We start from the raw sequence: 24,125 nt of genomic DNA on the forward strand, positions 1-24,125 counted from the left end.
ATAGGGGGTGGGGGGTTTGTGTCTGCGGGGTATGGGGAGTTCTGTGGATGGGGAGGAGGCAGTTCTGTGGTGGGGGAGGGGGCAGTTCTGTGGTTGGGGAGGGGGCAGTTCTGTGGTTGGGGAGGGGGCAGTTCTGTGGTGGGGAAGGGACAGGACTGTGATGGGGTGGGGACAGTTCTGTTGTGGGGAGGGGGAAGTTCTGTGATGGGAGGGGCAGTTCTGTGATGGGAGGGGCAGTTCTGTGATGGGAGGGGCAGTTCTGTGGTGGGGTGGGGGTAGTTCTGTGATAAGGAGGGGGCAGTTCTATGTTTGGGGTGGGGCAGTTCTGTTGTGTGGGAGGGGGTAGTTCAGTGGTGGGGAGGTTGCGTGGAGGGGCTGTTACTATTTTTATTTAAAAAGGGCATTGTTCAAGTCTTGATGCATGTGGGGACACATTGTCCAAATCCTCACTGAGTACTGTGCCACCATCGGCAACCATCCGGCAACATGGTCTCTCATAACCACAACCACACTATTAATTCATGATATGTCAGACATGGATATTGTCAACAGTCATTATTCAGAGCACTACCATTCTACACGTAATCCAATCACTCTGGGCAAAATCTCACCAAAAAAATGGCAGCGTGTTTGTTCCAGTGTGAAAATTGGAGTGTTTCCCGCCCATGGCAATGACGTGTTTTGATCGAATCTTAAGCCTCATTTGTGAAAATTTCCATGCTCACAAGTTTCATACTGTTCCAGTGGTGTGTTCCCTCTGATTCTCCCACCCTGCAACAACTGAACTGCTGCACGCAATGGGGAGCTCCATATAAACGGCTCTCCAGCACTTGTTCCACGGTGACTGCAGGGAATGGCAGCCAAGAAACCCACACTGTGCTTTTCGAAGGGGGCCCTCACCAGGATGCTGGATGGAGTGGAGCAGAGGCGGGACACACTCTACTCCTGCTCCAGGACACAGCCTTCCAGCAGGGTCACCACCCCCGCCTGGGATACAGTGGCAGCCCTGGTCAGTGCAAGCGCACTCCAGAAGAGGATGGGGTAGCAGTGCTGGAAGAAGATGAATGATCTTCTTCACTCAGCCAGAGTAAGTCAACCACCTCCAGTCTCCCACTGGGACATTTTGCACATCCCTTGCACCTCCAACCCTTTCACTCGCTCAGCCACCTTGGCCTCTGCCATCAGCAGGCACCAGTTCCCCTCCCACAATCGCCATATTCCCCCCAGTAGCTGCTAAGCTCCTCACACTCCAGCTCCCATCCAAGCCCCACGCTTGCTGCACCTCATCACCATCTTAAATGCCCACATTCCCACCTATACTCTGCCTGGATGAGATTCTCCGGCTTCCCAGTTGCGTGTTTCCTGCCGGCAGGAGATGGTGCATTGTTTGCTGGCGGTGGGATTCTCTGGTCCTGTTGCTGTCAATGGGAATTCCCATTGACGTCACTCACACTTCCACAAAACCCCGGGCAGGGGTGCATTGCTCGTGGGACTCTTCCTGTTAATAAAAATATCATCTGACAGAAGGCAGCTGCAGTTTTATTTGTTGCTGCTGTCCCCATGAACATGAACACACATGTCTAAAGTGTGAGAACCCCACCCTTTCCCCAACCCGCAGCGGTAGGAGTGGATTAGGTTTGGGGGAGGGACTTCTGGATTTGGCATAATTTTGGATAAGACCCTCTGCATCATGGTGAACGTTTTAGCTTCAATATTTATAAAGACAAATCAGAGGGAGATGTAAGTGCTTCATCAAAACTTTATAAACATGGGCATTTCCGACTGTCGTTATTTTGTTTCTTTCAGCTTTGGAGGGGAGTGGGATGAGATGAGATAAACAGTTCACCCTTTACTCCAGTGAAAGGGTAAACACTCTGTGTGACCCTCTACCGATTGTGTCCTTGTAAATTTGATGTTTACCTGTATCAGTGACTCATTTCTGCTCAGAATCACACAGTCATTTTGTGTAAACATAAAGCTGTACATTTCACATTGCTCAGTGAGTCAGTGAACAGCCCTCCCTTTATATATAAACCAGCTCCATTCTCTGAGACAAGTGTTAGTACAAGTGGGTGACTGCACAGTTACTGACCCAACGCTTCCACTGCACGAGAATGAAACTATCCTCAGCTTTTGCTCTTCTTTCGCTGCTCTTATTCTCGACAGTGGGTAAGTTCCTCTTAAGACTTTGCTTCTCACTCTCGTATTTATTTATTATCATTTTGAGTTTAATAAAAACTGGAGTCAACACATTCAGTTGGTGCCTTATATCATCTGATCAGCAATCGCTTAAGACTGGAAGTGTCAATGAGGGATTAACTGTTCTGGTTGTAGGGCCCATGTTACAACAAACAAAGAACAAAGAATAATACAGCACAGGAACAGACCCTTCGGCCCTCCAAGCCCACGCCGCTCCCTGGTCCAAACCAGACCATTCTTTTGTATCCCTCCATTCCCACTCCGTTCATATGGCTGTCTAGATAAGTCTTAAACGTTCCCAGTGTGTCTGCCTCCACCACCTTGCCTGGCAGCGCATTCCAGGCCCCCACCACCCTCTGTGTAAAATACATCCTTCTGATAACCGTGTTAAACCTACCCCCCCTCACCTTGAACCTATGACCCCTTGTGAACGTCACCACCGACCTGGGAAAAAGCTTCCCACCGTTCACCCCATCTATGCCTTTCATAATTTTATACACCTCCATTAGGTCACCCCTCATCCTCCGTCTTTCCAGTGAGAACAACCCCAGTTTACCCAATCTCTCCTCATAACTAAGCCCCTCCATACCAGGCAACATCCTGGTAAACCTCCTCTGCACTCTCTCTAAAGCCTCCACGTCCTTCTGGTAATGTGGCGACCAGAACTGGATGCAGTATTCCAGATGCGGCCGAACCAACGTTCAACCGCAACATCAGACCCCAAACTTTTATACTCTATGCCCCGTCCCATAAAGGCAAGCGTGCCATATGCCTTCTTCACCACCTTCTCCAGCTGTGATGTCACCTTCAAGGATCTGTGGACTTGCACACCCAGGTCCCTCTGCGTATCTACACCCTTTATGGTTCTGCCATTTATCGTATAGCTCCCCCCTACGTTAGTTCTACCAAAATGCATCACTTCGCATTTATCTGGATTGAACTCCATCTGGCATTTCTTTGCCCAAATTTCCAGTTCAATACTTCTTCAATACATATCTTCAATATGTTCAATACTTCTTTCGCCAGCACATTGCTCATAACACTCTGAACTTAATACAACGTGGCACTAATCAGCAGGAAGGCCCTGATACTTAACTGAATCTAGAATTGAGATGCTTTACACAAATGTGGTCAACTCCCCCCCACCCCCAGACAAATATTGCCCCTCACCCAACCACTGCTACCCGCTGCCAGCCACCGATTGCCCCTGCCACCTGCCCCAGGCCCTTAATCACCCAGCCTTCCTCACTCAACAGTAGCAAGTTCATGAATGATTCGGGCGGCACAGTGGTTAGCACTGCTGCCTCACAGCACCAGTGACCCAGATTCGATTCCCGGCTTAGGGCACCGTCTGTGTGGACTTTGTACATTCTCCCCGTGTCTGTGTGGGTTTCCTTCCACAGTCCAAAGATGTGCGGGTTAGGTGGATTGGCCACACTAAAATGCCCCCTAGTGTCAGGGGGACTAGCTAGGGTAAATGCATTGGGTTGTGGGGATAGGGCCTGGGTGGGATTGTAGTCACTGCAGACTCGATGGGCCAAATGGCCTCCTTCTGCACTGTAGGGATTCTATGATTCTGTCTCCACTGAAATAAAACTCGAGCACCAATATCGGCCTAAATTTAGAAGCCTTAGAAATAAACCCCTTGCAGTTTTGTGTTATTAATCATTAACCCTGTTCTCTTATCTTTACTTTTACATCAAGTTAGCAGGATGTCAGGCAGTTTATTTTACGTTTTCCTAAATTGTGTTCTTTCTCCTACCTTTGCTTTTCCTCTTTGTAACTTTGATTCACTTTTACTCCATTGTTTCTCCTTTTTATTTACATTTCACCCTCCGTTTTTGTGCTCACTGATTTCTACGCTGTTATTTTCAATGTTTTTTTCCTGTAGCTTTTAGCTCTTTTCCTCTCTGATGATCAGCAATACTGAATGATAGAACACTCACCACGCACTGCACAGGACACAGTAAGGTCACAGTTCAAAGGTTGGGCAATCACTATTATTTGCGAGTCTTTAAAAAAATTAAATTTGCTGAACTTTCCAAGCTGAGAGAGCAAAACAAGCGCTGTCAAGAGAAACAACCAAGTTGATACAGCCCAGTGAGAAGCATTAATGTTAGAGTTATGGAGTGAATTGAGATAGGATGAAGCCCTGTGTTACAGAACAGTATAAACACATTTATATTGACTGTATGGGCTTAATGTCACAGAAAATTACTGGAGAAAGCAAAAGAAAAATGAACAACTTTCTGGGCGGATGCAGATTATGATTTAAACAATGGCTACAGAAAATAACTGGGTGTTTGTGATTGAAAAGAAGCTTCATTGGGTGGAATGGATAGGAAATGAATGCCACCTCCCTTGTAAAAAGATATAAAAGGTTGAACCCTTCGGAGACCTGTACTGCAGTCAAAGTAGTTCCCACAATTCGGTGAAAGGAAATGTCAAGGAGAAAGAGAGAGAGAGAGAGAAAGAGAGAAGGCCACCCGATCATTAGAAGAGGAGATAGCTACAAGAGCCAGTCAGTTTTGGTGCTTGTGTGACCACAGTTAGTAACACATTTGAGCTCGATATTGGTGAAATGTTTACTTGCTGGAAAATATTTGTACACTCTGATGCTAAATATCAGTGGAGAGTTGATTTTGCTGACAAGGCAGCTGCTTTCTGATATTATTTTAAATTATTTCAATTCCTCTTCTTTCTTTCAACCTATGAAATCTGCCATTGTTTTCTGTAAGCATTTTAATATTAAGTGTAACGGCCTTTTGAGCTTTTTCTATACTTTCATGGAATGTGAGCATCACTGGCTGGGACAGCATTTGTTCACAGTAAGGAGTCTCACAACACCAGGTTAAAGTCCAACAGGTTTATTTGGTAGCAAAAGCCACACAAGCTTTTGGAGCGCTGCCCCTTCGTCAGGTGAGTGGGATTTCAGTTCACAAACAGTGCATATAAAGACACAAACTCAATTTACAAAATAAACCCTCCGTGCTCTCATCCCAAGTACTCCCCGCGTTGGAGATCTCTACTGCCTCCCGAAGATACACAAGGCAAACACACCCGGCAGTCCCATCGTATCGGGCAATGGGACCCTGTGCGAGAACCTCTCCGGCTACGTTGAGGGCATCCTGAAACCCATTGTACAAAGAACCCCCAGCTTCTGTCGCGACACTATGGCCTTCCTACAGAAACTCAGCACACATGGAGCAGTTGAACCAGGAGCACTCCTCGTCGCAATGGATATCTTGGCACTCTACACCAGCATCCCCCACGACGATAGCATCGCTGCAACTGTCTCAGTACTCAACGCCGACAACTGCCAATCTCCAGATGCAATTTTACAACTCATCCACTTCATCCTGGACCACAATGTCTTCACCTTCAAAAACCAATTCTTCATCTAGACACACGGAACAGCCATGGGAACCAAATTCGCACCTCAATATGCCAACATCTTCATGCACAGGTTCGAACAAGACCTCTTCACCGCACAGGACCTTCAACCGATGCTATACACTAGATACATCGATGACATTTTCTTGCTTTGGACTCGTGGTGAACAATCACTGAAACAACTATATGATGACGTCAACAAGTTCCATCCCACCATCAGACTCACCATGGACTACTCTCCGGAATCGGTTGCATTCTTGGACACACGCATCTCCATTAAGGACGGTCACCTCAGCACTTCACTGTACCGCAAGCCCACGGATAACCTCACGATGCTCCACTTCTCCAGCTTCCACCCTAAACACGTTAAAGAAGCCATCCCCTACGGACAAGCCCTCCGTATACACAGGATCTGCTCGGATGAGGAGGATCACAACAGACACCTGCAGACGCTGAAAGATGCCCCTTGACTCATCGATCGACAGTTCCGACGCGCCACAGCGAAAAACCGCACCGACCTCTTCAGAAGACAAACACGGGACATGGCGTACAGAGTACCCTTCATCGTCCAGTACTTCCCCGGAGCGGAGAAGCTACGACATCTTCTCCGGAGCCTTCAGCATGTCATTGATGAAGACGAACATCTCACCAAGGCCATCCCCACACCCCCACTTCTTGCCTTCAAACAACCACACAACCTCAAACAGACCATTGTCCGCAGCAAACTACCCAGCCTTCAGGAGAACAGTGACCACGACACCACACAACCCTGCCACAGCAACCTCTGCAAGACGTGCCGGATCATCAACACGGATGCCATCATCTCACATGAGAACACCATCCACCAGGTACACGGTACCTACTCTTGCAACTCGGCCAACGTTGTCTCCCTGATACGCTACAGGAAAGGATGTCCCGAGGCATGGTACATTGGGGAGACCATGCAGACGCTATGACAACGGATGAATGAACACTGCTTGACAATCACCAGGCAGCAGTGTTCTCTTCCTGTTGGGGAGCACTTCAGCAGTCACGGGCATTCGGCCTCTGATCTTCGGGTAAGTGTTCTCCAAGGCGGCTTCATGACACATGACGGCGCAGAGTCGCTGAGCAGAGACTGATAGCCAAGTTCCGCACACGTGAGGATGGCCTCAACCGGGATCTTGGGTTCATGTCACACTATCTGTAACCCCCACGACTTGCCTGGGCTTGCAAAATCTCACTAACTGTCCCGGCTGGAGACAATACACATCTCTTTAACCTGTGCTTAACGCTCTTTCCACTCACATTGTCTGTACCTTTAAGACTTGATTACCTGTAAAGACTCGCATTCCAACCATTATTCTCTAAATTGAGTTTGTGTCTTTATATGCCCTGTTTGTGAACTGAAATCCCACTTACCTGATGAAGGGGCAGTGCTCCAAAAGCTAGTGGCCTGTGCTACCAAATAAACCTGTTGGACTTTAACCTGGTGTTGTGAGACTTCTTACTGTGTTTACCCCAGTCCAACGCCGGCATCTCCAGATCACAGCATTTGTTGCCATCCCTAACTGCCCGTAAACTGAATGCTGGGCCATTTCAGAGGGCAAATAAGTGTCAACCACATTGCTGTAGGTCTGGTGTCACATGTAGGCTAGACCAGGAACGGACAGCAGATTTCCCTCCCTAAAGGACATCAGTGAACCAAATGGATTTTTACAAGAATCCACAATGTTTTCAGGTTAGATTTTTAATTCCAGATTTTTATTTTAATCCTACCGTGGTGGGATTCGAATCCAGGCCCTCAGAACATTATCCTGGTTCTCTGGATTATCAGCCCAGCGACAACACAACTATGCCACCTGTCAGTCAGTTAGTTCTCTTGTAGTTCGCAGATTGAATGAACTATAATTTGAGTGTTTTATAAAAGATAGAAATTACTATACTCATAAAGTTTTGGGTTGAAATCCCAGTCCAGAGATTTGACCACATAGTCTTGGCTGGTGATTCGGTAGAATACTGAGGGGTTGCTAAGGGCTTTCTTTTAGATGAGACATTAAACCAAGACCCCATCTTCCCTCTCAAGTAGGTGCAAGAGACTATGGTGCTATTTGATGCAGGGAGAAATCTTGGCCAATATTTATTCAGCAATCAATATCTAAAAACAAGTTATCATAGAATCTGGTGCAGAAGAAGGCCATTTGGCCCATTGAATCCGCACCAACTCAGCATCTTACCCATGCCCACCCCCTTGTTCTATGCCCATTACCGCAAACATTTACCATGGCCAATCAACCTAACCCACACATCTTTGGACTGTGGGAGGAAACTGGAGCACCCGGAGGAAACCCACGCAGACACGAGGAGAATGTGCAAACTCCACACAGACAGTGACCCAAGGCTGGAATTGAACCCAGGTCCCTCGCACTGTGAGGCAGCAGTGCTACCCCCTGTGCCACCCTGGACTGATATTTCACTGCAATTTGTGGAATGTTGGTATGCGCAAATTGGCTGCTGCATCTTCAAGATTACAACAGTGGGGGGAGTTTTACCATTCAGTCTCTAAGGGCCGGATCCGGGCGTAATACAGATCCGAGCCCAGAATCCTCTTTGCAGCGTGCCCAGACGCTTTTTGCCGGCTCCGGTCCGATCCGTGCTGTGGGCGGGGCTTAGCGCTGCCGGACCAATCGGAGCTCTGAACTGCGCATGCGCAGTTCACAAAAAAATCCGAGGCAGCACGCCCGGGCGCGAAAGGGAAAAACAGCAGAGGGAGCAGAGAGGATGGACTTGGGAGAATCTTGCAAACTGAAAATAATGTAGCATCTTCTTTGTGCTGCCTAATTATCTATGGAAAAGGTAATTAAACTACAGTGATCTAGTGAGCAATTAGTGACCTGTATAATACATTTGTGGTCTGTAACTGGATTGTTGATGCTCAAATGTTCAGAGTCATGTGGTGAACTTGGAAGAATTGTTCCCGTGGTGGAACTTGGTTGGAAATAAGATTCAAGGAGATTACTAAATCTTGTTTTCATCTGAACATTGCACAGAATTAGAGGAATCCCCTTTGGAAGATAATGTCAAAATTATAATCGCAGGAACTAAAAACCTGACAGTCAAATATTTGGGAAAATATTTCAAAATATATGTCCCCCCATCCATATTTTGAAATATTTTCCCAAATATTTGACTGTCAGGTTTTTAGTTCCTGAGATTATAATTTTGACATTATCTTCCAAAAGGGAATTCCTCTAATTCTGTGCAATGTTCAGATGAAAATGGGGGGGGGGTCTGCTGAGGGGGGCCTGCCTTCCAGGGGGGTCTGATCCGGGGGGGGGGTCTGCCGGGGTGGTTAGCGGGGGGGGTCTGCGAAGTATGGTCGAGGAGGATGGTGACTTCACAAGGGCAGAGAGGGCTTCGGAGGTTCCTCTGCAGAATAGAAATCCGCTTCGGACTTTTATTCTGCAGGTCGCTAAAAGCGCGGATGCGGAATGGGCCAGAAGACGGTAAAGTGGGATTTGGCGGTAGGGTTGGGCGCACGGTTCATTAAGTCGATTTAAATGCATGCAAATGCATTTAAATCGTCGGGCCGCCCAATCGGGTGTCGGTAAAGCCGCGATCTGCTTGGATTCTGGTGCAGATCGCGTTAAAGGCCCGACACCCGACTTTATCGCGATTTCGCACCCGTTTTTGGTAAAATCGGGCCCAGTGACTGCACTTCAAAAATTCTTCATAAGTTGTGAGTTGCTTTGGGACATTTTGAATCCTACTCCAAAGTTTAATCTTCCTCTCAATCTTAGATATAGGAGGCGATTTTACCATTTTTATTCAAAGTGCGGGGTGGACTTGAAACTGGGAGAGTTTCAGATCCAACTTTTAGGCCCGTTTTTAGTCCCCCCCCAATACGCACTCTGCATGCAAAATTTTGAGCATGTTAGATACTTGCTGCAAAAGCCGGTGGGTGGGGTTTAGCGCACCCAAAAGCCTGCAGAGGGAGGTATTGCGTGTGTGTAGACCTCCAATGCTGCACATGCACATTAGGAGTGGCAGGGGCAGACAAAGAGAGAGCTGTCAGGCCCCTGCTACTGCAGGCGGCCTGAAGCAGCACCTCCCCCCACCCCCCCACAATCACAGCCCCCGCTGATCCCCACCGCCCAGACTGATCGTGGACCCCCCTCCCCCACTGATCACAGGCCTGCCATCCTCCCCGCATCGATCACGGCAGAGTGGCAGCAGGCCCCCTCTCCCTCCATCTCCCCCCCCCCCACCGATCCCTGCAGAATGGCAGAGGGTCCCCTCTCCCTCCCTCCCCCACACAAATTCCTGCGAGTGGCAGCGGGCCCCCTCCCACCATTAACCCCTCCCATTATTAGACCCTCCCACCATTAGCCCCTCTCCCATTAGCCCCCATTAGTCCTTCTCCATTAGCTTTCCATTAGCCTTTCCTTGTAGGCCTCACCCCCAAAAGCCCCACCCCCACTGGCCCCACCCCATTGGCCCCTCCCTCTGTTTGCCCCACCCCCTTTCACTGCCCAGTGGGCATTGCCCAGGTGCCAGTCTGTCACTGCCCAAGGGGCACCCCCCCCTCCCCCGGCCTCCCCAAAGGGCCTCAATGGTTTCCAGTTCCACCAGTGATGTCAAGTCGACTGTTCTCTGTACATGGAGAGCATGTCCATTCCTCGCCGGCGAGAACCTTTCCCCGAGAGGTCATGATGGGGGTGCTGAGCCTGAACAATTGAGCGCCGGGCTTGCTGAGCCGATGCTGCATGGTGGCACAGTGGTTAGCACTGCTGCCTCACAGTGCCAGGGACCCGGGTTCGATTCCCGGCTTGGGTCACTGTTTGTGCGGAGTTTGCACGTTCTCCCCGTGTCTGTGTGGGTTTCTTCCGGGTGCTCCAGTTTCCTCCCACAGTCTGAAAGACGTGCTGGTTAGGTGCATTGACCCGAGCAGGCACCGGAGTGAGGCAACTAGGGGAATTTCACAGTAACTTCATTGCAGTGTTAATGTAAGCCTAATGAATAAACTTTAGTTTTACTTTACCTCAGATGCAAATCATCATTCCAATAGATTTAAATATATTAACCTGCCTCTCGTCCATTTCCGGTGAGAAGCTGACCACGTCAGATATCCGCTCAGCGCTTTACGGCCCACTTTACCACCGTGTTGCACCCGAAAGCGGGCACCACGCGATGGTAAAATCGCCCCCATAGGATCACCTTTCAAAACACTGAACCTTCGTTGACTTTAAAGGCAGGCTTTTCAGCCAATAAAATACCCACAATGTAAATCACTGTCACATTTTTGTGCATCCAATATTGTCAGTAAACTTGTATTTGCCCCCAGTCCAATGAGTCTGGATAATGAACTCGTTTCCAATGGAGAAAGTCAGTTTCAGATCATAGAACAATAATAATTTGCCTTTTTACAGCATTTTTATCATAGAAAAATATCCCAAGGAGCTTCACAGAAGCCTAATCAAACAAATATCCACATCGAGCAAAAGAAGGAAATATTAGGAGAATGATTATAATCTTGATCAAAAGAGATAGGTACTAAGAGTGGAAATGAGAGAGTAATGGAAAGGTTTAGGTTGTCAATTCCAGAACTTTATATCTAGATATCTGACGCACAGCACCATTTGTGGGAAAAAGAGGATGGGTGGTGTGTGGGAGTCCAGCATTGGAGGAACACAGAATTTTTGTTATGTTGTTTAGCTGGAGGTGAATGCAGAGATAGGAATGAGTGAGGAGACAGGGGCGTTTCAACATGAGAATGTTAAACTGAAACACCGATTAAGCAGGAGCCAATGTAGACCAACGTTCAGACGGTAATGAATATAAAGGGTCTGGTGTGGAGTAGGATAGGAGTAAAGTTTGGGTGATATCAGAAGGTGAAGGAAGTGAATCCAAGTCATTCAGTCTAGAAGTAACCAGGTCATGGATGAGGGTTCCAGCAGCAGATGAGCTGAGGTAGGGCAGAGTGGAGATGTTACAATGTGATTGTCAGATATATCATATTGCCAATCCATGGGTCCATCGAGATATTGCCCTGTGTGTTTATAGATTTCTATTTTCAAACTCAATCACTTTGAAAATAATATTACAATTACCTCAGTGGTGTGGATATCAATGGCCAATGGTAGATTGCCATCAATTGCATAATCCAGGTCTTCATGAAAAGAGATGTGTTATTAAAATTGCTTTCCAAGTAAAAACACAGCATTGGCTGAAAGTTGTTCAGTCAGGCACCATATCTAGTTGGCGTTGGTAGTCGGGAGCATGGGGGTCAGAAGGCACATGGTCACTCATGATTCCTCACTCTGGGCATCAAGCGGCGTTGAAGCCACAGGATGAGGCTTTCACCCTGGGGAATGAAGGGGAAATGGGGATTCAATCCACTCGCTGCTCTCTCTATATGAAAGCAGTTGTTCAGAGAATAACAAAGAGATGAAGCTGCCGCCAAGCCAGACAGTAAACAAGAAAAAATAACAAAATGTTGGGTTAAAGTTAATTGTTATTCAAGTGTAAAAGTGAAAGTCAGATTAAATACGTTGTTTGGAATATTTTATCATATCATTGTTCAGATACAGCTAAAGAATGGAAACGTGTTGTGTTTGCGTGATGTTATTAACCAGTGCAGTAACTCTTTCTCTTTCCACCATTTTGATCATTACAGTTGCAAACATGGACAGAGGAATGGAGGTAGGAAGCATATATTTCACCTTCCAATTTAAAGCATTTATGTTTTAGAATGCATTTTTTAAACTGTGATTTAGATTTTATGTGCCCTTCTGGCAGTGGTAGAGGGGCACATAAGCACAGCACTTTCCTCCCTACCCTCGTCTTGGAGTCCAAGATGCCAGGTCGATGTGTCACTGCCAGGATGCCAGTGGGCAGTGCAAGGTTGGGGTCCCCTCAGGGGCCCCACTTTAAAATGTCTCTCTTGGCGGGGGGTGGGGTTGAGGCCTCTGGCTGGGTAAGGGGCTGTCGGGTCATCCTCATGCCTGTGTAGTAAAGTAAAGTAGAGTTTATTTATTAGTCACAAGTAAGGCTTACATTAACACTGCAATGCAGTTACTGTGAAATTCCCCTAGTCGCCCGGCGCCTGTTCGTGTCAATGCACCTAACCTAGTGTGGGGGGTGGATGGGTGACCTGTTCTTTCAGTGGTGGTGGGGAGGATGCCCCTCTGTGCTGAGGGGTTGGGGGTTCTCCCCTTGTCAGTGGGGGTAGCCATGCGGAGGAGGACCTGTCTCTCAGCGCTGAGATTGCAATGCCTTTTAAGAAAGGGTGTCCCGATCTCTGTAAAGCAGGGCTGGCCCGTGTGTTTAATGTTTCCAATGTTATAATCATAAAGGTGGGTGAATCCCACCTGACAGGCGCTACTAACATTCCGGTATTCCTGCTGGCTGGAATAGAGCGCAAACAGGAGAAACCCAGTCACTATATCCTACTTGGTAAATGAGAGGCATGTTGTGTTTCAATGGTTTGTTTTCAAAAATGTAAAAAATATAAATAATAAACTTAAACTTAATGTCACATTCACAAGTAACACTGTCACAGATATAAACCTACACTAACTTAAAATTCATTCAGTCCTGGACAAGGAAATGAAAGATTTTTCCACATCTGAGAATAGTTTACTTTCATAGAATCCCCACAGTGCAGAAGGAGGGCATTCACCAATTGAGTCTGCACTGACCACAAACCCACCCAGTTCCAACCACCATAACCCCATGCATTTACCCCAGCTAGTCCCCCTGACACTAAGGGGCAATGTATCATGGCCAATGCACCTGACCCGCATATCTTTGGGGTGTTGGAGGAAACCGGAGCACCCGGAGGAAACCCACGCAGACACAGGGAGAATGTGCAAACTCCACACAGACAGTGACCCGAGCCGGGAATCGAACTTAGGTCCCTGGCACTGTGGGGCAGCGGTGCTAACCACTGTGCCACCGTGCCGGTATGGAGGGACCAGGACAGGTTGTTGGTGATCTAGACACCTAAAAACTTGAAGCTTGAACTTGAACTTTGTAACATAATCGCTTGAGTAAGGAGGAAGTTTCCTCTCACGAGCATGGTACTGACATCTGAAATCAGGTGTAGTCTCACTTAACTGATGTTCTTCATCTGAGATTCCAGTGGCTGAATCCCACTGACTGCTTTGAAGAATGATGTATTTCCTGTGATGTAGACCACTCCCAGCCATCGAATCTCGAGAACACCTTCCCTCCTGCCTTTCTGAATTTCATGCATTTGCTTCTGTCCTCAATCGCCATCATGTTTGTGTTGATCATTTGCTTTGCAGGGTAGCACAGGAAGCACATATGTACAGTGTGTGCAAAGGTGAGTATAGCTGGAGGCTTTGTGTGAGGAACGATCATCCTCAACACCGGTGCCCCACAAGGCTGTGTCCTCAGCCCCCTGCTACACTCCTTGTACACCTGTGACTGAGGGGCCAAATTCCCCTCCAATTCGATTTTCAAGTTTGCTGATGACACCACTGTAGGGGGTCGGATCTCAAACAATGGTGAGACAGAGAACAGGAATGAGATAGAGAATCTGGTGAACTGGTGCGGTGACAATAATCCCTCCTTCAATGTCAACAAAACGAAGGAGATAGTCATCGACTTCAGGAAGTGTAGTGGAGAACATGCCCCTGTCTACATCAACGGGGATGAAGTAGAAATGGTCAAGAGTTTCAAGTTTTTAGGTGTCCAGATCACCAACAACCTGTCCTAGTCTCCCATGCCTACACTATAGTTAAGAAAGCCCACCAACACCATGTCAGCTACAACTCTCACCCACTTTTACAGATGCACCATAGAAAGCATTCTTTCTGGTTGTATTGCATCTTGGTATGCATCCTGCTCTGCCCAAGACCGCAAGGAACTACAAAAGGTCGTGAATGTAGCCCAATCTATCATGCAAACCAGCCTCTCATCCATTGACTCTGTCTGCACTTCCTGCTGCCTCGGCAAAGCAGCCAGCATAATTAAGGACCCCACGCACCCCGGACATCCTGTCTTTCACCTTCTTCCATCGGGAAAAAAGTACAAAAGTCTGAGGTCACATACCAACCAACTCAAGAGCAGCTTCTTCCCTGCTGCCGTCAGACTTTTGAATGGACCTACCTCGTATTAAGTTGATCTTTCTCTACACCCTAGCTCTGACTGTAACACTGCATTCTGCACTCTCTCCTTTCCTTCTCTATGAACGGTATGTTTTGTCTGTATAGCGTGCAAGAAGCAATACTTTTCACTGTATGCTAATACGTGTGACAATAATAAATCAAATTAAATCAAGGGAATTGCTCTGTAACTGTGAAGGGAGCAATACAACTCTTGCTTCCGTGACTAGCTCTCAGCTGACTACTTTATTCAGGCTATGCATCAACCTCTCGGCTTTTCCATCCACCCTTGGCCAAGTGGGGTGTGATTTTTCACTGAGTGATATCCAGCTGTTTCACAAATTTGCTCAACTCATCACTGCGGAATGGGAGCCCCTGTCACTCTCCATTGTTTGCAGGGCTCTAAACAAAGCAAAAATCTGGTCAACTTTGGAATGAATGCTTTCACTGAAATAGACACGACTCTTTCTACAACTCAAAGCTACTGTAATGGTCAGTGACAACAAGCAGCTGATCAGTGTGAAAGTCTGGGAAATCACCACTAACTTCAATTCATGGTCCTGTAGGTAGCTTAGATATGTTGATACGATCATGAAGGTTTGACATTATGGTTGCTTGACCTGGTAAACACTGATTTTGTGCTCTTCCATGCATTCAATTCCTGGGATTCATAACTTTTCCCAAAAGCATTGTTTGATTATCATGGAATCCCTACAGTGCCAAAGGAGGCCATTCAACCCATCAAGTCTGCACCGACCACAATTCCACCCAGGCCCTATCCCCATAACCCCATGCATTTTAGCTTGCTAATCCCCCTGACACTAAGGGACAATTTAGCATGGCCAGTCTACCTAAACTGCACATCTTTGAACTGTGGGAGTAAACCGGAGCACCCGGAGGAAACCCACAGACAGTGACCCAAGCCCGGAATCGAACTCAGATCCCTGGTGCTGTGAGACAGCAGTGCTAACCACTGTGCCACCGTGCCTCCTGGTAACTTTCATGTAATTTATGAACAATACATTGAGAGAATGATTGTAGAATAACAGTAAAAATGCCACAAAACACAAGCTCAGATGTGACTGTAACTGTGAACATTGTGATGACTTTGTATTGTATATGTGATTTTGTTTGTAAGCGCTCTCTCTATCACATCTTTCCAGTTTCATGATTGCATAACTGTCAAACATTGCTGCAACACTCATTTTGTTTTGCTTTAATGTCAGCTAGTTTTAGCAATTGCAGCATTGCACTTAGGCTTATGTAGTTAAGATGCTGTTCAGCAACCTTTTCTTCACCACTAGTGGGACTGACTGTCAGTGAAGGATGTCATGAAAGATAGCAGCTGATTTTTGACATGGAATTCACACTCTAGACTTTGCATAATGAACTCTTTATTTGAGTAGGTGGTATGTGGATTGTCCAACAAGCTTACTAATGGTCTATGATAACTTATTACTTCAAAACCACTTCCACACAAGTGGAGATAAGTGTCAGATAGAATCATAGAATCCTACAGTATAGAAGGAGGCCATTCGGCCCATCGAGTCTGCTCCAACCACAATCCCACCCAGGCTCTATCCCCGTAACCCTATGCATTTACCCTAGTTAGTCCTCCTGACACTAAGGGGCAATTTAGCATGGGCAATCCACCTAACCCGCACGTGTTTGGACTGTGGGAGGAAACTGGAGCACCCGGTGAAAACCCACGCAGACATGGGGAGAATGTGCAAACTCCACACAGACAGTGACCCAAGCTGGGAATCGAACCCGGGTCCCTGGTGCTGTCCCATGTGATTGAGTGTGTTTCTCTCTTTGCCTCCAAATAACATTGCTCTATGGGTGTTAGCGACCAACTTGCTATAGCAGTGTTTGAGAAGCACCTGCCTTCTCTTTCTGCATGTGAACTGCAGCTAAACTGAACTTGCATTCACAGCTAACTGGCTGGTTTTCTCAGAGTCCGGGTAGCCATTTGTGCAACTTGTTGACAACTGTTGTTTGATTGCGTTTACAGCCAGTTTGGCAATTTAGCCCACTCTCACTTGATGGCCTCCTTTGTCAGATTGCATGGTGGAGATAGCGGTGGGGCACAGTCAATGTAGCAAAGTCAGGAATGAAGCAACTACAGTCTGAGTTGAACCCGAGCATCCTGTGGACTTCCAATACGGTTGTTAGATCTGTAGTGTTTGCAGCAGCTTTAACTTTCTGTGGATCAGGTGATACTCTTTCACTGTTGAACCCATGATTGAAGAATTAAATTTGGCTTTCATTGAATGTGAACGTATCTTTGTTCAAGACGAGGTTGCGTTCTCTAAGATGTTGTAAACATGCATGTTGACATGTCGCAAATTGATTTTCATAGCAACCATAGATGAGAATGTCATCACTAATATTCAGCATGCCTTCACGTTCTTGCCGTACAGACTGAACCATGTACTGAAGTACCTCAGCTGGGTTGACACCAAAGTTGAGCCTCTGGCGTCGAAAAAGTCCAACGTGAGTGGAGAACACTGTAATAAAGCTTGATTCTCTGCAAGTTGGATTTGATGATAGCCTGCATTGAGATCAGGCTTAGCAAAGTGTTTAGCATCATTCACTATCTGTATGATATTAGTTGACAGCATCATGTCTTTCTTGTTGTACGATTTTGTTTGGTCATTGCATTTCAACGCAGATTCGAATCTTGTTCTTGCCCTTGGGTTTCTTGATGACTTGTATGGGTGAGACGCCAGGGTATGCTCAGCCACAACTTTCTCAAACTATGTCAAGGTCAAGTGAGCACTAAGGTCCTTCTCTGTATCTTTTCTGACATGAAATAGTATTTGACTATGGTGATGTGTACATAGAACATAGAAAAACTACAGCACAAACAGGCCCTTCGGCCCACAAGTTGTGCCGAACACATCCCTACCTTCTAGACCTACCTATAACCCTCCATCCTATTAAGCTCCATGTACTCATCCAGGAGTCTCCTAAAAGGCCCGATTGAGTTCGCCTCCACCACCACTGACGGCAGCCGATTCCACTTGCCCACCACCCTCTGTGTGAAAAACTTACCCCTAACATCTCCCCTGTACCTACCCCCCAGTAAGAAGTTTAACAACACCAGGTTAAAGTCCAACAGGTTTATTTGGTAGCAAAAGTCACACAAGCTTTCGGAGCTCCAAGCCCCTTCTTCAGGTGAGTGGGAATTCTGTTCACAAACAGAGCATATAAAGACACAAACTCAATTTACATGAATAATGGTTGGAATGCGAATACTTACAACTAATCAAGTCTTTAAGAAACAAAACAATGTGAGTGGAGAGAGCATCAAGACAGGCTAAAAAGATGTGTATTGTCTCCAGACAAGACAGCCAGTGAAACTCTGCAGGTCCAGGCAACTGTGGGGGTTACAAATAGTGTGACATGAACCCAATATCCCGGTTGAGGCCGTCCTCGTGTGTGCGGAACTTGGCTATCAGTTTCTGCTCAGCGACTCTGCGCCGTCGTGTGTCGCGAAGGCCGCCTTGGAGAACGCTTACCTGAATATCGGAGGCCGAATGCCCGTGACCGCTGAAGTGCTCCCCAACAGGAAGAGAACAGTCTTGCCTGGTGATTGTCGAGCGGTGTTCATTCATCCGTTGTCGCAGCGTCTGCATAGTTTCCCCAATGTACCTGTTGTTCTTGCAATGTAACTTGCAATGTACAATGTAACTGTTGTTAAACTTCTTACTGTGTTTACCCCAGTCCAACGCCGGCATCTCCACATCATGACTACCACCTACCCCCCAGCACATGGGAGCACATTAGGGTCTACGTGCAGCTTGCATGTAACACTTTTCAGTTTGCTGATAGCAGTGAAGCAGTCAGCATACAACTCAAGAGTGTGGCTAGTCTGCATAGGAACTGCATGAGAATACAACTATTGAACAATCTGTCACTATATGGAAATTGAGAAGCCTGTCGTTTTCTCTCGATATAATATAGAATTCAGAATTTGTTGTGGCGTCTAAATGAGATTGACTGGTTTCCGAAAGTGAGACAGTCCTGAACAACATGTCTCCCATGACATTGACTGATGTACCTGTTTCTACGAGAGCATCTATACAAATAAATATGTATATACATATGGATACAAAATTGGTTCAGTTGCAGGAAACAGAAGGTAATTTTTGACGGGTCTTGTTTGAGATGGAAAGCTGTTTCGAGTGGGGTTCTGCAGCATCAGCACTAGGTCTCCTGTTTTTTGTGATATATATTAATGATTTCAACATTAATGTAGGGGGTATGCAGACAACACAAAATAGCAGTAACCTGCAGGAAGGTATTAATGTACTGGTCAGATGGGCAGGAAAATGACAAATGGAATCCAACCTGGAAAAGCGTGAGATTATGTATTTGGGGAGGTCAAACAAGATAAAGAAATTCACAATAGAAAAATGTTGTGAGGTGTAGAAAAAGTGAAGGACTTTTGTACAAAATTGTGAAGAGCCTGAATAGGGTGGATAGGAAGGGCTTGTTTACTTTAGCGGAGAGATCAGTGACTTTGGAGCATAGCTTTAAATTAAAATCAGAAAATGGTGAAAAATGGTAAAAGTTCAACAGGTCTGGCAGCATCTATGGAGAGAGAGTAGGTATGATTCTGCTTTAGATTGGTAGAAAGATTAGAGGATTCACCCAGAGGATGGTAGAGATCTGGAACTTATTGCCTGAAAGGGCAGCAGAGGCAGAAACCCTCAGCTGAATGGAAAGGTGTCTGGGGATGTACCTGCTATGCCACTCCCTGCAGAGTTCCAGACCAGGTGCTGGAGAGTGGGATTAGGCTGAGTGCCTCATTTCCAGCTGGTCAAGTGACCTCTTTCTGTGATTCTATCAACTTCCAAGCAGCCAGTGTGGCTCACAGTCACATGTGGCTGGTTACTGTGTCCAAAAGAGGGCACAAAAAGTATATTGTGGGCCGTTCACCTCGACATTACTGCGTATTCTCACCCTTTCACTGTGGTGCATGTATGTGGAACCCTTATGTTGGCATTGGTCTCACTAGGTGAGGTTGCTGATGAGTGGTAAGCAGGAGCAAAGTTGAGTTTTCCACAAGCTTTACACTCTTTGCCAGCAACTGGACTTTCTGTTGTGGTGTGGCAAGCACTGCCAATTTGGACAATCCATAATTGTATTTGTGAGACTGCTGTTGCTGCTTTTCAGGTGGTCTCCTGACACATGAGGGACCAACAGTGTTCACAGGAGTTGGAGTTGGAGTGTGGCAATTTACTGTTGGCAGCATCAACTTCTGTAGCTTTTGTCTCATTGGTGGCTCGGTGGCACAATGGTTAGCACTGCTGCCTCACAGCTCCAAGGATCTGGGTTCAATTCTCGGCTTGGGTCACAGTCTGTGTGGAGTCTGCATGTTTTCCCTGTGTCTGTATGGGTTTCCTCTGGGTACTCCGGTTTCCTCCCACAGTCCAAAAGATGTGCTGGTTAGGTGCATTGGCCATGCTGAATTCTCCCTCAGTGTATCCGAACAGGCACCAGAGTGTGGCAACAAGGGGATTTTCACAGTAACTTCATTGCATTAAGTCTACTTGTGACTCTAATAAATAAACTTTAAACCTTTGTTTCGTAGGTTGTTTATCTTGGGTATGAAAGTGCATTTTTAACTGAACCAGAGTCATTTTGCCTGAATGTAAGTGAGTCAAAAATATCTTCCAATTTCCCACCTCCATAATAGAGAAGTAAAGTCTTCCTCTTGACATCTATGCTTGCAAAACCTGCCATTGCACCTTCAAAATGTCATGGTCACTTCTGCCACTGTGGGAAAACAGGTGATGGTTCAGAGTGCTCATCAAAAAGTGATAGATTCGGCATCTAAAACACCACCTTGATCAGCGGTGCAGTGATGGTGTTTAATCAAGGATCCAGGATTGCACTCCAGTCAAAGGAAACTTTTCTGTTCGGATCCAAAATATATTTTTTTGGAGTTTGAATGGTAATTTTTGTGAGATCAGTGTGTGGAGTTTGCACATTCTCCTCGTATCTACGTGGCTTTCCTCCGGGTGCTCCGGTTTCCTCCCACAGTCCAAAGATGTGCGGGTTAGGTTGATTGGCCGTGCTAAAATTGCCCCTTAGTGTCCTGGGATGTGTAGATTAGAGGGATTAGCGGGTAAAATATGTTGGGATATGGGGGTAGGGCCTGGGTGGGATTGTGGTCGGTGCAGACTCGATGGGCCGAATGGCCTCTTTCTGTACTGTAGGGTTTCTATGATTTCTATGATTCTGTGTGTACTCTGTGCAGGCCTCTGTGTTGCTAACCCTGAGCTGGAGCTGTGTGAGTCTAACAACAGACTATCGTAGAAGTGGGCAGCCTCCAGCCCCCGGGCCTCATGAAGCCCATCTGGGTTCAGAGTGCGGCCCTGGAGACATTTTGTTGATTGTTGCCCACGCTCAGTGTCGCCAAATTCTGCTGATTTCCGTCCGTGTAGTTTTTTTTTCCTACTTGTCTGACTGAAGGGATCCGCACGTAAGTGAGGTGAGGTGCATGCTGGTTGCACACATTGACTGTGAGAGCCGTGTACTCCCTCTGTGTCCAAAGTGCCAATATTTATTTTGTTTTACTATTTGAAGTTGATCATAGTTCTTTTAATTAATGATCAAGCATTTTCTATAATTCAATATGAAATATTCAGTGTGTATTAAATGCATTTAACCTTATTCATGGTGAACAAGCCTGACTTCAATCTTGTGGCCCACTCACTAACCTAGATTGCCATCATTGGGCTCGACATGTTCACCAAATCCCTAATATAAAATGCAGTCTCCACAAAGTTGACCTCCCAGAAGGAGCTGAAAGTATTGTTTTATAATTTTACCAGCCTCATTGCCATGGTAAAGGTTTTGGAAAGGTTTTGGAAAGGAAACATTAAAGAACGGGCGGCACAGTAGCACAGTGGTTAGCACTGCTGCTTCACAGCTCCAGGGACCTGGGTTCGATTCCCGGCTTGGGTCACTGTCTGTGTGGAGTTTGCACATTCTCCTCGTGTCTGCGTGGGTTTCCTCCGGGTGCTCCGGTTTCCTCCCACAGTCCAAAGATGTGCGGGTTAGGTTGATTGGCCATGCTAAAATTGCCCCTTAGTGTCCTGAGATGTGTAGGTTAGAGGGATTAGCGGGTAAATGTGTAGGGATATGGGGGTAGGGCCTGGGTGGGGTTGTGGTCGGTGCAGACTCGATGGGCCGAATGGCCTCTTCCTGCACTGTAGGGATTCTATGATTTCTATGAACAGTAAGAAACATTCAGAAACAGAACTGCATGTGCTGTTCAAGCGATGGATGCCTTTAATCTTCTGTTACTCCCTCTGGTGGTGCATGCATCTTAAGCCAATACCTCTGTTTCACTCTCCATTCTGGACTGCTTGTTATTCACATTTCACTATCAATTCTAGAACACCTGTGCTTCCTGTCCTTTTCAGAACAATGTTTATGTGAAAGTATTCAATAGTCACCAATAACTCTGTTTGATGTTACAGCCGCATTGTACAACCAGCCACATTGGAGGAAGGTGCACCCGAAACTACGTTCCAGTCTGTGGAACTGACGGCATTACGTATAGCAATGAATGCACACTGTGTGCAAAACGATGGTACGGCCACATTCTTACTGCCCTACTCGAACAAGATAGACACTTGCTGCCCTCGAATGACTGGGGTTTTACAAAATGGGAACATTCTTAACGGTACAAACAAATCTGGGCATAAACTATGAAATGAATTACCTCTTCTGATATGATTCTCAATATCTTATACTTGGTGCCTTATACTCTGGTGATATTTATTTCATTGGGTAACCTGATTATTCCAAGCAATTGCAATCAATGCCTTTCAATGTGTGGGTTTCCTCCGGGTGCTCCGGTTTCCTCCCACAGTCCCAAAGACGTGCTGGTTAGGTGCATTGGCCATGCTAAATTCCCCCTCAGTCTACCCGAACAGGTGCCAGAGTGTGGCGGCTTGGGGATTTTCACAGTAACTTCATTGCACTGTTAATATAAGCCTAACTATGACACGAATAAATAAACTTTAAAACTTTAAACAATGACTTTGGATTCAGCAGCTGTGTAGGTTGGTTGTGTCTTGTACAAGAGGTCAGTCCTAAATAAAACCAAAGATCATTTTTTAAAATGACAGCATAGTTCAGTAGGCAGAAATCTTGCCTCTAAATCGGAAAGTAGTGGGTTCAAAGACCTACTCAATTATATAATCTACTCTGACACTTCATTGTTGTGATGGTGGAAGCTAACATCGGAACCTACAGCAGGATCATTAAAGGTAGGCCGGGATTCTCCCAAAACAATTCTACGTCACCAACATGTGGGAAAATGGGAGTAAATCCCGCTGCTTTTTTAGTGTGATTTCCAGAATGAATCTTCCACACTCTGAGCATCACAGAGTGTCCGAGCAGAATTCACTCTGGAAATCAGGGGGCGGGGCCTATTCCCACTGAGAGGCCGGCAGCATAGCAGTAAGTGGGCCATTGTGCATGCGCCGATCTGTCAGCTTGGAGATCGGCGCATCTGCAGTGGCCCCGAATAGCTGGCCTCCCAATTGCTGGCCAGCCCTGCGACTCCCTATTTCTGGCATTCTGAACCCCCCACCCCACAATCACTGGCCTCCCAGACCTTCCTGGGCCAGCCCGTATGTCCCCCCCACCCTCAGCCAGCCCCAATCCCCCCCGACAATCCTGAGCTCCCCTGCGGACAGTCCCGCCCTCCCCCCGCCCCGATCACGTCCTCCCTCCCTCTGCCACTGATCCTCTTGCAGAGTAGCAGAGGGGGCCTCCCACCGATCGCCCCAATAGGCCCCACCCAAATCGGCCCCATCCCCTTGGCACTGCCCCGTGCACGGTGGGCAGTGCCAAGATGCCCTCCTGGGCAGTGTTGGTTTACACTTGGACAGTGTCAGGGAGCCAAGCTGGCACTCCCCAAGGGGCAACCCCCTTACCCATGACCCCCTCGGGGAGACCTCAATTACCTCTCTTCCCTCCAGTGGGATCGGGCTGCCTGTTCCACATTAGTGGGGAGCAGGAATGAATCCTGCTGGAGTGAACCACTCCTGGCGGGAGGAGAGATGCTAGTGGGCCCAGAGAACTCAGTGCCAGGCCTACTAATTGAATGCAAATGGGGATTTCCATATTGTAATCAGCTCCGTGTTGAGTTCCAGTGCAGAGCTGATTACGCTGGAAATCTTGGTCTTGGAGACTCACGGAAGCCATGACGCCCAGTGGGAAGCTCACAAAACAGCCCCCGTTGATAGTGCAGCAGGCTGGGAGAATCGCCCCTGCAATCTCCTTTTTCCTAATTATTCCAGGAACTTTAGAGTTTAACAAGTCATGTTTTGATAAATGCCCATCTACCGGATTGTCTTTGTAGTTCAAAGGCTTTCTTTACAGCGAGTGCTG

The 24,125-nt window shown here is 46.9% G+C and overlaps 1 protein-coding gene across 2 annotated transcripts in view; it reads left to right on the forward strand.

Annotated features, from left to right (window-relative positions):
- Positions 1-24,125, forward strand: part of LOC144495281 (serine protease inhibitor Kazal-type 1-like) — a 50,879-nt gene that overhangs the window by 20,857 nt on the left and 5,897 nt on the right. Inside the window, exons 1-2 of one of the 2 annotated variants that reach the window (XR_013498224.1) lie at positions 2,054-2,169; positions 22,202-22,314. Coding sequence is in view for 1 of the 2 variants with exons in the window: in XM_078215353.1 (XP_078071479.1) it covers positions 22,202-22,314 (113 nt within the window). In the remaining variant the exon portion in view is untranslated. Of the gene's footprint in view, positions 1-2,053; positions 2,170-22,201; positions 22,315-24,125 lie in introns of those variants that run through there. The other variant, XM_078215353.1, reaches the window with a different exon arrangement.

This window comes from Mustelus asterias, chromosome 6 (assembly GCF_964213995.1).
Source record: "Mustelus asterias chromosome 6, sMusAst1.hap1.1, whole genome shotgun sequence".
NCBI classification, from domain to species: domain Eukaryota; kingdom Metazoa; phylum Chordata; class Chondrichthyes; order Carcharhiniformes; family Triakidae; genus Mustelus; species Mustelus asterias.